Source organism: Canis lupus, chromosome 9 (genome assembly GCF_011100685.1).
Source record: "Canis lupus familiaris isolate Mischka breed German Shepherd chromosome 9, alternate assembly UU_Cfam_GSD_1.0, whole genome shotgun sequence".
In the NCBI taxonomy this organism is placed as follows: Eukaryota; Metazoa; Chordata; class Mammalia; order Carnivora; family Canidae; genus Canis; species Canis lupus.
Genome location: NC_049230.1, coordinates 33,622,086 through 33,636,015, shown reverse-complemented (window position 1 = coordinate 33,636,015; position 13,930 = coordinate 33,622,086). Strand labels below are relative to the sequence as shown.

Sequence of the window (13,930 nt, the reverse complement as noted above, 5' to 3'; positions counted from 1 at the left end):
CTTGTTAGATTTAGATAGAAAATATTATTTTACTCTGCTTATAGATTGAAATTTAAATGCATCTGATTTGTAGCAGAAGGTATCACATACACCATAAACTTCTTTTGTGGGAGATATAGATTTGGAATGTGCATTGCTTACATAAATACATTATTTTAGTTGGAAAAATAGAAAATGTATATTTGTAAATCTTTTATTGTAGGATCAAAGTCTTATTTCTGATTAAAGGACAGTTGATCTGATGTCCTGGCCACAATTTCCAGATTCAGTTTCAAATGAAACAATTTTAGATATTTGTGAAACAATATGAACGCAAACATCTTGATCTTATGGGTTTTTTTTTCTTTTTTCCAGTTTAATTCAAAAGTAGTTTTTAAGGCATTGTACCTTTTATCAAGTCTAAAACACTCAAGTCAGTTTTCCTGTAAACAGCCTTTGTTTCACAGTTTCACTGTTTAATTAATATTTAAATTGTATACCTATGTACTAGGTGCAATTCATGTAAATAGGCTTGAGAACAAACCCAATAGGTTTTTGGTGGGGAGAGTTAGTTGTAGTGGGAGCAGAAGTTGCTAGACAACTAGACATAGCTGTTAGCAATAAGAATTGATCATTCTTGGGGTACCTGGGTGGCTCAGTTGGTTAAGTGTCAGATTTCTGATCTTAGCTCAGGTCATGAGTTCAGACTGAGTTGGAACCTACTTAAAAAAAGAAAAGAATTGATCATTTTTTGGGTATCAGCATATTTCAGGGAGAGAATGACAGGCAACATGGTTCAGTAGAGCTCATTTTAGAGAGTTTTCTGCTAGGATTTGAGTACTAATGTTCTGAGTAGAAAAAACTGAATTCTTACAATTTAGTACTTAATTAAATATGTGGATTTAGTAAGAAGCAATGGGAACATTCTTTTCTATATTTTAAGTGGACATACAAAAATCTACATCTTTTTTATTTTAGAGACCATGGTTGGGTGCTTTTGTTAAACAAGACAATGCTAAGAACTTACCTGTTAATAGTAAGGTTTTGTGGTTTTTTTTGTTTTAGGCTTTATTCATTTTAGAGAGAGTGGGCACAAGTGGGAAGGGCAGAGGGAGTGGGAGAGACAATCCCAGGCAGACCCCACGCTGAGCACAGAACCCAGTGTGGGGCTCAATCTCGTGACCCCAAGATCATGATCTGTGCAGAAATCAAGAGTTGGACACTCAAACAACTGAGCTACCTAGCAGAAGGAGTTAATTTTGCAAAGGCCTAGTGAAAAGAAATTTGAAAACATGAAAAAGGGTAGTTAGTGCTGACCAAGAAGAGAGTGGCAAATAAAGTTGTGTCAGATGGTTTGAGCCATGGTTAAAGATTTTGGTTCTTTCTAAGGAATACAGATTTCTAGATGAGTGTAAATGTTTTCCTGAAATTCTTTATCTGTAATCATTAAGGATTTCCTATATGGGCCAAGTGATCTTGAGAAAGCTCTTGTGGATTTTAACAAAGTAGACAGCCAAAAAAAAATTCATTTGAAAATATTTACTAGTTTCTTAGTATCCACGAAGTGTTAATAAAGAAGTATGAGTGGTTGAGGTAAAAAAAAATGTTCTAAAACTATTCTTAATTTAAATAGCATGGTGGACATACCTTTAAACCTTTGGCAGAAATTTATGAACAGCATGTTACTAAAGTGAATGAAGAAGTGGCTAAACTTCGTCGGCGTCTCATGGAACTGATCAGCTTAGTTCAAGAAGTGGTAAGACTACGACTGAAAGATCATTATCCATTGTATAGTCTATCTTATGTAATATATGTATTTTTACAATACAAATAAATTAATCGAGATTAATCTCGATCGATAATCGAGATTATCGAGATTTAAAAATTTGAGAAGATATATTTATAGTCAGTTTCACCAACTTCAAACTAGCTGAGGAATTTGCATCCAAACCCCTGGCCTGTTCCACATTTGGAACCAGAAAATTGCCTTTTCTTATGCAGAAACAGAAAATCTGTGAATGAGTTAAATAAGCCTGTTTGATATAGTCCATAATCGACTTGTAAATAGTATTGACTTTTACAAAGTCATTGAGTCATTCTTTGGACCCTCAGCTTTTGGGAGAGTTTCTGCTACCAATGAATGAACTATTTCTGATGTCTTGAAGTAGAACTCTACAGAATTGCAAGAGTGATATTTAACACTACTCTTCAGATACTTTATAGGTCAAACAGATTTGGTTGAGTTATTTACCACTTATTATTTATATGGGGAAATGTGATACAAGTTTCAAACATTTAAGTACTGAATATACTTTTTTTTTCTTTCTTTTAAGATTTTATTCATTTATTCATGAGAGACAGAGAGGCAGAGACATAGGCAAAGGGCGTAGCAGGTTCCCTACATGGAGCCCAAGGCAGGACTAGATCGCTGGATGGGGGATCATGCCCTGAGTCGAAGGCAGATGCTCAGCCACTGAGCCACCCAGGCGTCCCCTGAATATACTTTTGGAATTGCTGGAATGCCAGTTGTAGCTAGTGAGGTTTGGGGCCTTTTCTGATTTAAGATATCTTTACTTAACCCTTTCAGGAATCAAGATTCAAAGCATTATTTTATAACATTTTTTTTTATACAAAAAGTTTCTGAGTTGCGTATATGCTACCTACAAAGTAATCTTGGAATATAAATAACTTGAATGTCTTCTCTTTGGACTTCATCTAACTCCTCTTTTTTTACTGTTATTTTCTCTTGGCAACTTAATTTGATCTTTAGGGAGCATGTCCTAACTTTGAAATTCTCACTGCTTATATTTCTAATAAGCATAGGAAAGATTACTTTTTATTTTTAGTGGTATGCTTTAAGAGTCTGCAATGTGTTCTGTAATCTTTGAAAATCCTGGTTTTTTTTTTTTTTCTTTTTCTTTCTCTGTTCTAAAAAATGTTTTAAACTTTGTAAACTAGAGTACATACAGTGTTTGAAATTTTTCATTTGTTTTAGTTTTACATGATGTGAACCTGGCATCAGTATACTTTTTTCTTTTTGAATAGTGGTTTTTTTATCAGATATGATTGGGGCTTTGAGTATTTGTTTTGTATATGGTATTTGAACCAGAATTTTGTAATTACGTATCTTTCACTGTTAAAAGAGCCTGTACTTTATTGTTTTGTTTACTTTTAAGAATTTTGTTCCTGCTTCATTTCAGTGCACGATTTTTTAAAGCAGTGAGTTGCCTATGATATATAAACAATTTAAAAGTATGATTGTATTACAATTTTTAAAGAGGAAATCAGCTTACTTTAAGAATAATTGCAGTGATTGTGTTATGTCTGTTTGCTTCTGTTTTAAAAATTCAATTTTTTTTTTACCTGTTTATCTTCTAGGAACGAAATGTAGAAGCTGTTAGAAATGCAAAAGATGAGCGTGTTCGGGAAATTAGGAATGCAGTGGAGATGATGATTGCACGATTAGACACACAGCTAAAGAATAAGCTCATAACACTAATGGGTGAGTGTTTTTCTATGCTGTTGTAATATGTGGTGCTTTGAGCCTCCTTGAAGTTCCATCTTGAAAGGGTAAAGGTTGGTGAGTTGTTATAGGCTAGGAAAAGATGGCCTTTGAAAGTAAAAGTTCCACCTGTTAAATGTCCCTCTGAATCAAATAACGTTACACATAATTAATATAACTCCCATTAACCCCATGGATATGTATGCTTCTAGTTCTTTAGGCTAGTGATTTACAATGAAAATGGCCTGGTTCAGCAGCCATGGCTTCCTTGTCATCATCTTTTTTTTTTTTTTTTTCTCCCGACATCTAAAGCAGTTTCTTCCTTCTCTATAGTAATTCTGTACAGTAATACAGAATTACTAGTAATACAGAATTCTCTATAGTAATAATAAATTATTATTATGTTCTTTATTCTTGTGTGTTTCTAGTTTCTTGAGACTATTCCTGTTTGGGCTTTTTGTTTTGTTTTTGTCTTTGCCTTTTTTTTTTTTTTTTTTTTACAGATTCTTATGTTTAAAGAACATACCATTTGTTGACATGTAGTGTAACATTTGGCCAACTTACTGTATTTCTTTTTAAGCCACATTTAAATTCTGGGAAAGAAGTACTTCAGAAGAGTTGATTTGAGTAAAAAATGTACTCTTTTATATATGTTTGTATTCTTTTAGAAAAAGCAGTAATAGTTTCCTTAGAGAATATATTGTCATTGTGTATTCCTAGATGAACTTAATAGATCTGAATTGCAATTTGTCTAAAACTGTAGTTAAGGTTGATTCTGAAATCCCCTTGTCAAAGCTACTGCAATATTAGATTAGGCCTTTTAAAGCTCTGGGGAAATTTTTTAGGGTAGCTTTAGTGACCTTTTATTTACTTGAAATCAATTCCTTGTTATTGACTATGTTCAGTGAAAGTTAATTTCATTTTTAAACCAGTAATGAGGCTGAGTGTTGGTGTTTTGCTGTCTTTTAAATAGGTCAGAAGACATCTCTAACACAGGAAACAGAGCTCTTGGAATCCTTACTTCAGGAGGTAGAGCACCAGGTAATGAAATAATAAATGTAATGAAATAAAAGTTTATCAACAGGCTTAAAAAAATTTGGGGAGGGGCAGGATTGTGTGAGACCAAAAGATTGGGAGATCTATGTTCTATATTAGGCATTTTTATGAATTAGGAATCAGCAGATTCTTCTCAAGTTTCTCCATCGTGTTTGGGATTTATTTATTTATTATTATATTTTATAATATATATAATATATATAACATAAACTATATTATAAATTATTATGTTATTTATTTAATAAATTTAATAAATTATTTAATAAGATTTATTCTGTTTTGTAAGAACGCTATTATTTTTGTAGGGAATAGCCTGTAGAAATCTGTGAATCTATAAAAGATGAAAATCTTCTGACATTGTGACTTAAGTGGTGATTTTGAGATAAAATGTTGCCAATTATATGTAGTAATTCTTATGGTAAAATTAACATTTTTATTTATTAAGGAAATTTTTTTAAAAGATTTTATTTATTTATTCATGAGAGATAGAAAGGCAGAGACATAAGCAAAGGGACAAGCAGGCTCCCCTAATGCAGAACTCAATCCCAGAACCCCTGGATCACAACCTGAGCCAAAGTCAGATGTTCAACCACTAAGCCACCCAGGCCTCCCTGTTAAGGAAATTTTTATTAAGTATCAAATAGGTAACAGGCATTTTTTAAAGATGTTCAGAACATAGCAGTGGACAAAATGGCAAAAATGTTGAAGATGAATGAATAAAGTGCATAGTGTTACATATTTGATATATTAGTCTGTGTTATATTCGGTTTTGGAATTCTTGAATTCCTCTGAGTGCCTGATACATAGATGTTTCCTCAGATTATTCTCTTAATTATCATCCTGGGGATTCCATTTACTACTTTGCATTTTTTAAAAAGATTTTATTTCTTTATTAGCATGATATGGGGAGGAGGAGGGAGCAGAGGGAGAAGCAGACTCCCCACTGAGCAGGGAGCCTGACCGAGGGCCAATTCCAGGACCCTGAGATCATGACCCGAGCCAAAGGTAGATGCTTAACTGGCTAAGCCACCTGGACACCCCCTTTTTACTTCTTTCTTGGGTTAAAGTCCATATTTCCTGATTTCCATGGCTTCTACTCTCTTGCTTTACTTGTTTTAGTATCACATATCATCCTTAGCTTTCCTGAAAGGTTAATTAGGATTGATCAATCTTTGCCTTTGCCACTCCCTCTCCCTTTCCCTTTCCTTTTTTTTCTTTTTTTTTTTTTTTAAGATTTTATTTATTCATGAGAGGCAGAGAGAGAGAAAGTCAGAGACAGAGGCAGAGGGAGAAGCAGGCTGCATGCACGGAGCCTGATATCGGACTCGATCCCGGGTCTCCAGGACCAGGCCCTGGACGGAAGGCAGTGCTAAACCACTGAGCCACTCGACAGAGAGACAGCACAAATGAGGAGCATGGGGAGGAGGGAGCAGAGGGAACAAGACAATCCTAAGCAGGCTCCTGCCTAACAGTGATTCTGATGCTGGGCTCAGACTCACAACCCTGAGTTCCTGACCTGAGCTGAAATCAAGAGTCAGATGTTTCACTGATGGAGCCACCCAGGTGGCCCTTCAGAATAAATTTTTTAAGACTGGATGTCTGAAAGTATTTTTATTCAGTTTTTTTTATTCAGTTTTTATACTTGATTGACAGTTTAATAAAATTTGGTACATAAATATTTATTGAAAGACTCTTGTTTTTCTCTTTAGTATTCCCATTCTTAATTGTGCGTGTGTCTCTAGTCCAGAGACTATTTTTTTCCCCTCCAGAGAATAAACTAGCACGTTTCTGCTAAGTGTTGGAACAAATTTAAATCATCTGTGGTAGAGTGGGGGCAGAGATCTGGGGATCTATGTGCTTTTATTTTAACAGCTTTATGGAAGAATAATTGACAAAAATAATTGGCATGTATTTAAAATATATAACTTGACAAATTTTGATAAAGTATATAGCTATAAAACTGTCACTGTAATCAAGATAGTAAGCATATTCATCATCCCTCGAAATTTCTTTGTGCCTCTTTGTAAGTTTTTCTCCTGCTTTTCCCCACAGTTCCTTCCCCAGGCAACCCCCTCATCTGCTTTCTATCATAGATAAATTTGCATTTTCTAGAATTGTATTTAATTGGAATTATATATATATTATGTACTTAATTTATGTTGGGCTTCTTCCAGCAAAAATTTTTTGCAACTCCTTCATATATCAATTGTTTTACTTGTGGGTAGTATTCTTTTGTTGTGTTGTGTTGTATGTATGTATTTATTTATTTATTTATTTATTTATTTATTTATTTATTATTTTTAATTTTTATTTATTTATGATAGAGAGAGAGTGAGGCAGAGACATAGGCAGAGGGAGAAGCAGGCTCCCTGCAGGGAGCTGGATGTGGGACTTACTTCCCAGACCTGTGATCACAACCTGAGTCAAAGGCAGATGCTCAAGCACTGAGCTACCAGGTGCTCCTATAATTAATTTTTGTATTTTGATCTTGTATCCTTCAATCTTGCTAAATTTATTAGTTCTAGTAGCTATTTTGTAGATTTCTGGAATTGCCTGCAGATAGTCATGCTATCTTTGAATACAGACAGTTTTCTTTTTGCTTTTTATTTAGTTTCCTGTCAGGTTTTGCTGACCAGAACTTCTAGTATAATGTCAATTTATGATGATAGCAGTGGGTTTATTGTAGATATTCTCTCTCTCTCTCTCTCTCTTTCTTTTTTTTTAAGTAGGCTCCATGCCCAGCATGGAGCCTGTGGTGGGGCTCAAAGCCACTACTGTGAGATTGAGACCTGAGCTGAGATCAAGAGTTGTTCAACTGACTGAGCAACCCAGGCCGGCTCTCTTATAGATATTCTTTATCAGGTTTAGAAATTTTATTCCCATATAACGGGATTTTTCATCAGGAAGAAGTGTTGGATATTGTCATTTTTTTTTCTGCAAGTTTTGAGATTATCGTATGGCTTTCTTTTTTCATTCTTTAAATGAATTAACTTTTTTTAAAAATATTATACCAACTTTGTACTTCTGGGATAAAAACAGTGGTTTGGTCAATGTATTGTCCTTTTAACGCATTATTGGATTTGATTAAATCAGATTTTGTTTAGACTTTTTGCATTTTTGTACCTGAGGTATATTAGATGGTAGTTTATTTTTCTCGAAGTATCTTTGTCTGGCTTTGTTATTAGAATAATGATGGCCTCAAAGAATTGTAAAGTATGCCCTCTTCAGTTTTCTGGAAGAAGTTGAGTAGGATTGATATTATTTCTTTAGATGTTTGATAGAATTTACCAGTGAAGACATTGGGGCCTTGTTTTCTTTGTGGAATGATTTTCAACTACAAATTCAATTTCTTTAATTGATATATTCTTTTTTTTTTTTTTTTTAAGATTTATTTGTTTGTTTACGATAGACATAGAGAGAGAGAGAGGCAGAGACACAGGAGGAGGGAAAAGCAGGCTCCATGCCAGGAGCCGGACGCGAGACTCGATCTTGGGACTCCAGGATCGCGCCCTGGGCCAAAGGCAGGCGCCAAACCGCTGAGCCACCCAGGGATCCCCTAATTGATATATTCTTATTTTTTATTTCATTTAATTTTTTTAGAGTGAGCAAGTGCCATGGGTAGGGGCATAGGGAGAGGAAGAGAGAATCCTAAACAGGTTCCATATCTGGTGTGGAGCCCAATGCAGGGCTCAGTCTCACAACTCTGAGATCATGACCTGAGCCAAAAATCAAGGGTTGATTGCTTAACTGGGTGAGCTTTGGTAGTTGGTGTCTTCCAGGGAATTTTTTCATTTCATTTGAATTTGCCAAAAATATTGGTGCAAAATTTATGATATTCTCTTCCTACTCTTTCAAAATTTGTAGAATGCAGTGTTATCATCTCTTTCTTTCCTATATTGATAATTTGTGTCTTTTTCTCCTGATCAGTTGGCTAGAGGATATCTATTTTTGTTGATGTTTTCAAAGACTTAGCTTTTGGCTTTTCTCAGTTGTTTTTGTTTTTTTATTTCATTGATTTTTGTTTCGATCTCATTGTTTTGCTTAAGTTTGAATTTATTTTGCTCTTCTTTTTCTAAAATCTTAACACAGAAGCTGGCATTATTGATTTGAGAAATTGTGTTCAAAGTGCTTTTTTTCCTTTGTGATATCCTTTCAACATGAGTCCTTCAGAAATGTTACCTAGTTTCTGCATGATAGGAAGTTTTTCTAATAATATGTAATATGAAGTCCAGTTTTGTGGTAATGCTGTATAGGTCTACTACGTTGTAAATTTTCTGTCTACCTGTTTTATTATTGAGAGAGGGCTGTTGACATTTTCAACATAATTGTCTTTTCTTTTGTCAGTTCTATCAGTTTTTGCTTCATGTATTTTGAAGTCATACTGTTTGGGTCCTAAACATCTAGAATTGTGTTCTCTTGATTTACTGTTGACTGTGAAAAGACCTTCTTTATCCTTATAACATTTTTTGCTTTGAAATTTATTTGGTTTCACAGAGCCACTTCATCTTTAACTAGTGTTACTGTGACATATCTTATTTTGTTATTTTATTTTTAATGCATTTGTTTCTAAATATTCAAAATCTGTGTCTTGTAGATAGCATATAATTGGATCTGGTCTTTCAAATCTGGTTGGGCAATATTTTACTTGTAAATGCGTTGTATTTACTGATATAGTGAAGTTTGAGTCTAACATCTTGCTGTTTGTATTCTCTTTGTCCCATCAGTTTCTTGTTACTGTTCTGGTTATTTTTGAATTGAGTATTTTTTTTTAATTTTGAGTATTATTGTCAATGAATGACACTGCTATCAATAATAAGCAGATTAATTTGAACTTATAAAGATACCCCACAGTGATCTACTTGATAATACATAGATCTAGAGAATGATGAGGAATTTAAAGTGGGGGGAAAAACATTACTAGTGATGAAAAGGAACACTGACAAAAAGGGAACAGTCTACCTTAAGATTAAGAAGATAGGACAGGGGCAGCCCCGGTGGCGCAGCAGTTTAGCGCCACCTGCAGCCCAGGGCGTGATCTGGAGACCCTGGATCAAGTCCCATGTCAGGCTCTCTGCATGGAGCCTGCTTCTCCCTCTGCCTGTGTCTCTGCCTCTCTCTTTCTCTGCATCTCTATGAATAAATAAATAAAATCTTTAAAAAAAAAAAAAAGATAGGACAGTTACGATTTTCTATTCTAGGATAAAATCAGAATACCAAAAGCAGATGCTGACAGAATTATAAGGTTCTGATAAAATCACTCTAGTGATTAAATATTTAACAAAATGATCGCACCAACTAACAAGATGTAAGAATAGAGGATATTTAAAAAAAAATTAAGATGTTTTATCTAAAAGTTATGTGTGGAACTCTGAAACCTGGAATGGAGAATACATATTCTTTTTCAGTTCATATGAAACCATTTCAACACTTGATTGTGTACTAAGGTATTTAGAAATCTGAAGAAATTGGGATCCCTGGGTGGCTCAGCGGTTTGGCGCCTGCCTTTGGCCCAGGGCGCGATCCTGGAGTCCCGGGATCGAGTCCCACGTCGGGCTCCTGGCATGGAGCCTGCTTGTTCCTCTGCCTGTGTCTCTGCCTCTCTCTCTCTCTCTCTCTCTCTTTCTCTATCATAAATAAATAAATAAATCTTAAAAAAAAAAAGAAATCTGAAGAAATTTCACAAATTTGTATAAAGAACATGTTCTGTGACCACAATATAGTTAAGGTAGACATCAAAAATGAAAACATTATTTAAAAAATTTTATGTGGGAAAAAAAAAAACAAAAAAAAAATTTATGTAAGTATGCACTCAGTTAAATATACACATAGTTACCGAACTAAGGAGGACATTGCAATTGAAATGATAAATTATAAAAATACCAGTCATAGCTAAGGGATATTTAGGAGGAGAATTTTAGACTAAAATTCAGTTTAAGAAAATTATGAATAAATGAGGTTAAGTATTCAACTAAAGAAGCCTTTATAAAAGAACAATAGTGTAGAGGCATAAAATGGAAAAGAAATTGTGAAGATACTGATGAAATTCACAAAAGAGAGTGCCATGAAATAGTTGGAAGTATCAGTATACCCAATATTGGATCTTTGAAAAACATAAATAGATGATATTCTAGCAAGGTTATCAAGAAAAATGAAGTAAGTGTCTAATATTGGGAGGAAGAATTGGAGTATAAATACAGAAGAAATTTATTTTTCTTATTTTTATTTTTATTTTTTTAAAAGATTTTTATTTATTCATGAGAGAGAGAGAGACAGAGACAGAGACACAGGCAGAGAGAGAAGTAGGCTCCATGCAGGGAGCCCAATGTGGGACTTGATCCCGGGACTCTAGGATCACATCCTGGGCTGAAGGGAGGCACTCAACTGTTGAGCCACCCAGGTGTCCAATATAGTAGAAATTTAAATTTTTTTTGAAATTTAATTTTTAAAAGTAAATGTTTACATTGTGTTTATATATATATATATGTAAAACACAAATATGAGCAACTTTATTGAAGTAGAATCTATATGAAGAGGATAATTTTAAGGAAAAAATATTTATTTATTTATTTGGCTCCATGCCCTGTGTGAAGCCTAATACAGGACTTGAACTAATGGCCCTGATGTCAAAACCTGAGCTGAGATTGAGAGTCAGACACTTAACTGAATGAGCTACACAGGCACCCATAGAAAGTATATAATTTAAACAAGAAACATGAAGTAAATTTTATTGGTAATAAGTCTTCTTCAAAAGGCATTAAATTCAGACTAAGGTAAAATTTTTTTATCAGATCTGTAAATATCAGTCTCCTGTCTTAAGTAATTTTTTTTTTTTTTAGCAAACACAGAAGTACTACCTATCATTCTTTGAGATGATGTAACATTAATAATCAGTTGTTATGGGCAGCCTGGGTGGCTCAGCAGTTTAGCGCTGCCTTCAGCCCAGGATGTGATCCTGGAGACCCAGGATCGAGTCCCACGTCAGGCTCCTTGCAGGGAGCCTGCTTCTCCCTCTGCCTGTGTCTCTGCCTCTCTCTCTCTCTCTCTCTCTCTCTGTGTGTGTCTTCCATGAATAAATAAATAAAATCTTTAAAAAAAAAATCAGTTGTTATAAGAACAATATAAGGAAATTGAAGCTCAATTTTATTGTAAACATAAATGCCAAAATCTTAAATATATACTATCAGACAAATCAGTAGACTATTTATGAAAACAAGCAAGAACAGGGTGCCTGGCTGGTTCACTTGGTGAAGTGACTCTTAATCTTAGGGTTGTGAGTTCAAGTCCTATGTTAGGTATAAAGATTACTTAAAAATAAAATCTTAAAAAAAAAAAAAAAAAAAAGGCAAGACCAGGCAGGGTTAATCAAAGGAATGTTTCATTATCAGAAAAATCTTCCTGATTATAACTTGAGATTAAAGGGAAAAACCAGGGGATCCCTGGGTGGCACAGCGGTTTAGCGCCTGCCTTTGGCCCAGGGCGTGATCCTGGAGACCCAGGATCAAGTCCCGCGTCAGGCTCCCGGTGCATGGAGCCTGCTTCTCCCTCTGCCTGTGTCTCTGCCTCTCTCTCTCTCTCTGTGTGACTATCATAAATAAATAAAAATTTAAAGGGAAAAACCAGGGCAGCCCGGGTGGCTCAGTGGCTTAGCGCCACCTTAGCCCAGGGCCTGACCTGGAGGCTCAAGATCAAGTCCCATGTCAGGGTCCCTGCATGGAGCCTGCTTCTCCCTCTGCCCCCCCCCCCCCCCATAAATAAATAAAATCTTTAAAAAAAAATAAAAAATAAAGGGCAAAACCTTTATATATATATATATATATATATATATGAGTATATGGGTAGAAATGAATAGGGTAATATTAAATTTTGGGGGGATAATATTAATTTTTAAAGCAACATTATTATATTTGATCCTCATTCATGGCCAAATTACTTAGCAAACTAGGAATAAAAGGGAACTACATTAACTTTATTTTAAAGGTCTATAGGAAATAATCTAAATGGTGTAAAATATGAGAAGCTCTCTGATATAGAATCCAGGTTTGTCTCCTTTTCGTTGCTTCACTTCTGAGTGTGCTGGTCCTGTGTATTTTTTTTTTTTTTTTTTAAGATTTATTTACTTACTTTAGAGAGAGAATCTCAAGCAGACTACTCACTGAGCTCGGAGCCTGACATGGGCTCAATCCCATGACCCTGAGATCATGACCTGAGCCCAAACAATGAGTCGGACGTTTAACTGACTGAGCCACCCAGGCTCTGGTCCTCTGTATTAAGTATAAATGTAGTGTAAGTGGAGTATAAATATATTGAAAGGAAGAGATAAAATTTGTTATTTGCAGAGGATGTGGTTATCTATGTAGAAAGTATACAACTTACACCTTTTTAGTGAGTTTATCTTGGTTGCTGGATGTATATTTAAGACATAAAAATCAGTGTTTTTGTATATCAGGAATAATCAGAAAATTGAAAAAAATCTTTCAAAAAAAAAGAAATCTCTCTCATAGTAACAAAAACTAAGAATTTTGAATAAGTTTAATAAAACATGTTGAAGACCTTTGTAGACACTATTATAAAACAAGAAAGAATTGAGTGAAGAAATATTCTATATTTCATTGGTTCTCAGTTGTATGTTATACTATCTCTGAAATGAGATGTGTTTTAACAGTAGATACAGCACAGCCATAATTGACTTTTTTTTTCCTTAATGGCAGGCATATCAAACAGTTATGTTTAATGATCTATGGTCTGTTATATTTTATGGACTACAATATATTCATCTAGAGGAAAATTCAGTATTACAAATGTACTAGACTCTTGAATCTTATAAGTGCAGTTCAGTCTTTATTTCAACATGAATTTTCTCAGAATTTGGTAAAATTCCCATATTAAAATGAAAAGAGCAGGGATCCCTGGGTGGCACAGCGGTTTGGCGCCTGCCTTTGGCCCAGGGCGCGATCCTGGAGACCCGGGATCGAGTCCCACGTCGGGCTCCCGGTGCATGGAGCCTGCTTCTCCCTCTGCCTGTGTCTCTGCCTTTCTCTCTCTCTCTCTCTCTCTCTCTCTGTGTGACTATCATAAATAGATAAAAACTAAAAAAAATAAATAAATAAAATAAAATGAAAAGAGCAAAGGGCCCCCAAATAGCCAACATACTCCTGAATTAAAAAAAAAAAAAAGTTGTGTTTCTTGTCCTATATCAAGACATAATGTGAGAAAGTTGCATATGTGTACAAGGAACTATGCACAAGGGTCTTCGCTCCAGAGTTACATACATATATATATATACCCATACATACATATATTTATTTATTATTAAATATTTTATTTATTTATTCATGAGAGACACAGAGAGAGGCAGAGACATAAGCAGAGAGAGAAGCAGGCTCCATGCAGGGA

The 13,930-nt window shown here is 34.7% G+C and overlaps 1 protein-coding gene across 10 annotated transcripts in view; it reads left to right on the top strand.

Moving 5' to 3' along the window:
* The window catches only part of TRIM37 (tripartite motif containing 37), a 240,514-nt gene that overhangs the window by 18,602 nt on the left and 207,982 nt on the right, over positions 1 to 13,930 (top strand). For 9 of the 10 annotated variants that reach the window (XM_038547934.1, XM_038547938.1, XM_038547931.1 and 6 more), the window contains exons 6-8: positions 1,613 to 1,735; positions 3,358 to 3,481; positions 4,455 to 4,522. In XM_038547934.1, the coding sequence (XP_038403862.1) occupies positions 1,613 to 1,735; positions 3,358 to 3,481; positions 4,455 to 4,522 (315 nt within the window). The remainder of the gene's footprint in view (positions 1 to 1,612; positions 1,736 to 3,357; positions 3,482 to 4,454; positions 4,523 to 13,930) is intronic. The other variant, XM_038547940.1, reaches the window with a different exon arrangement.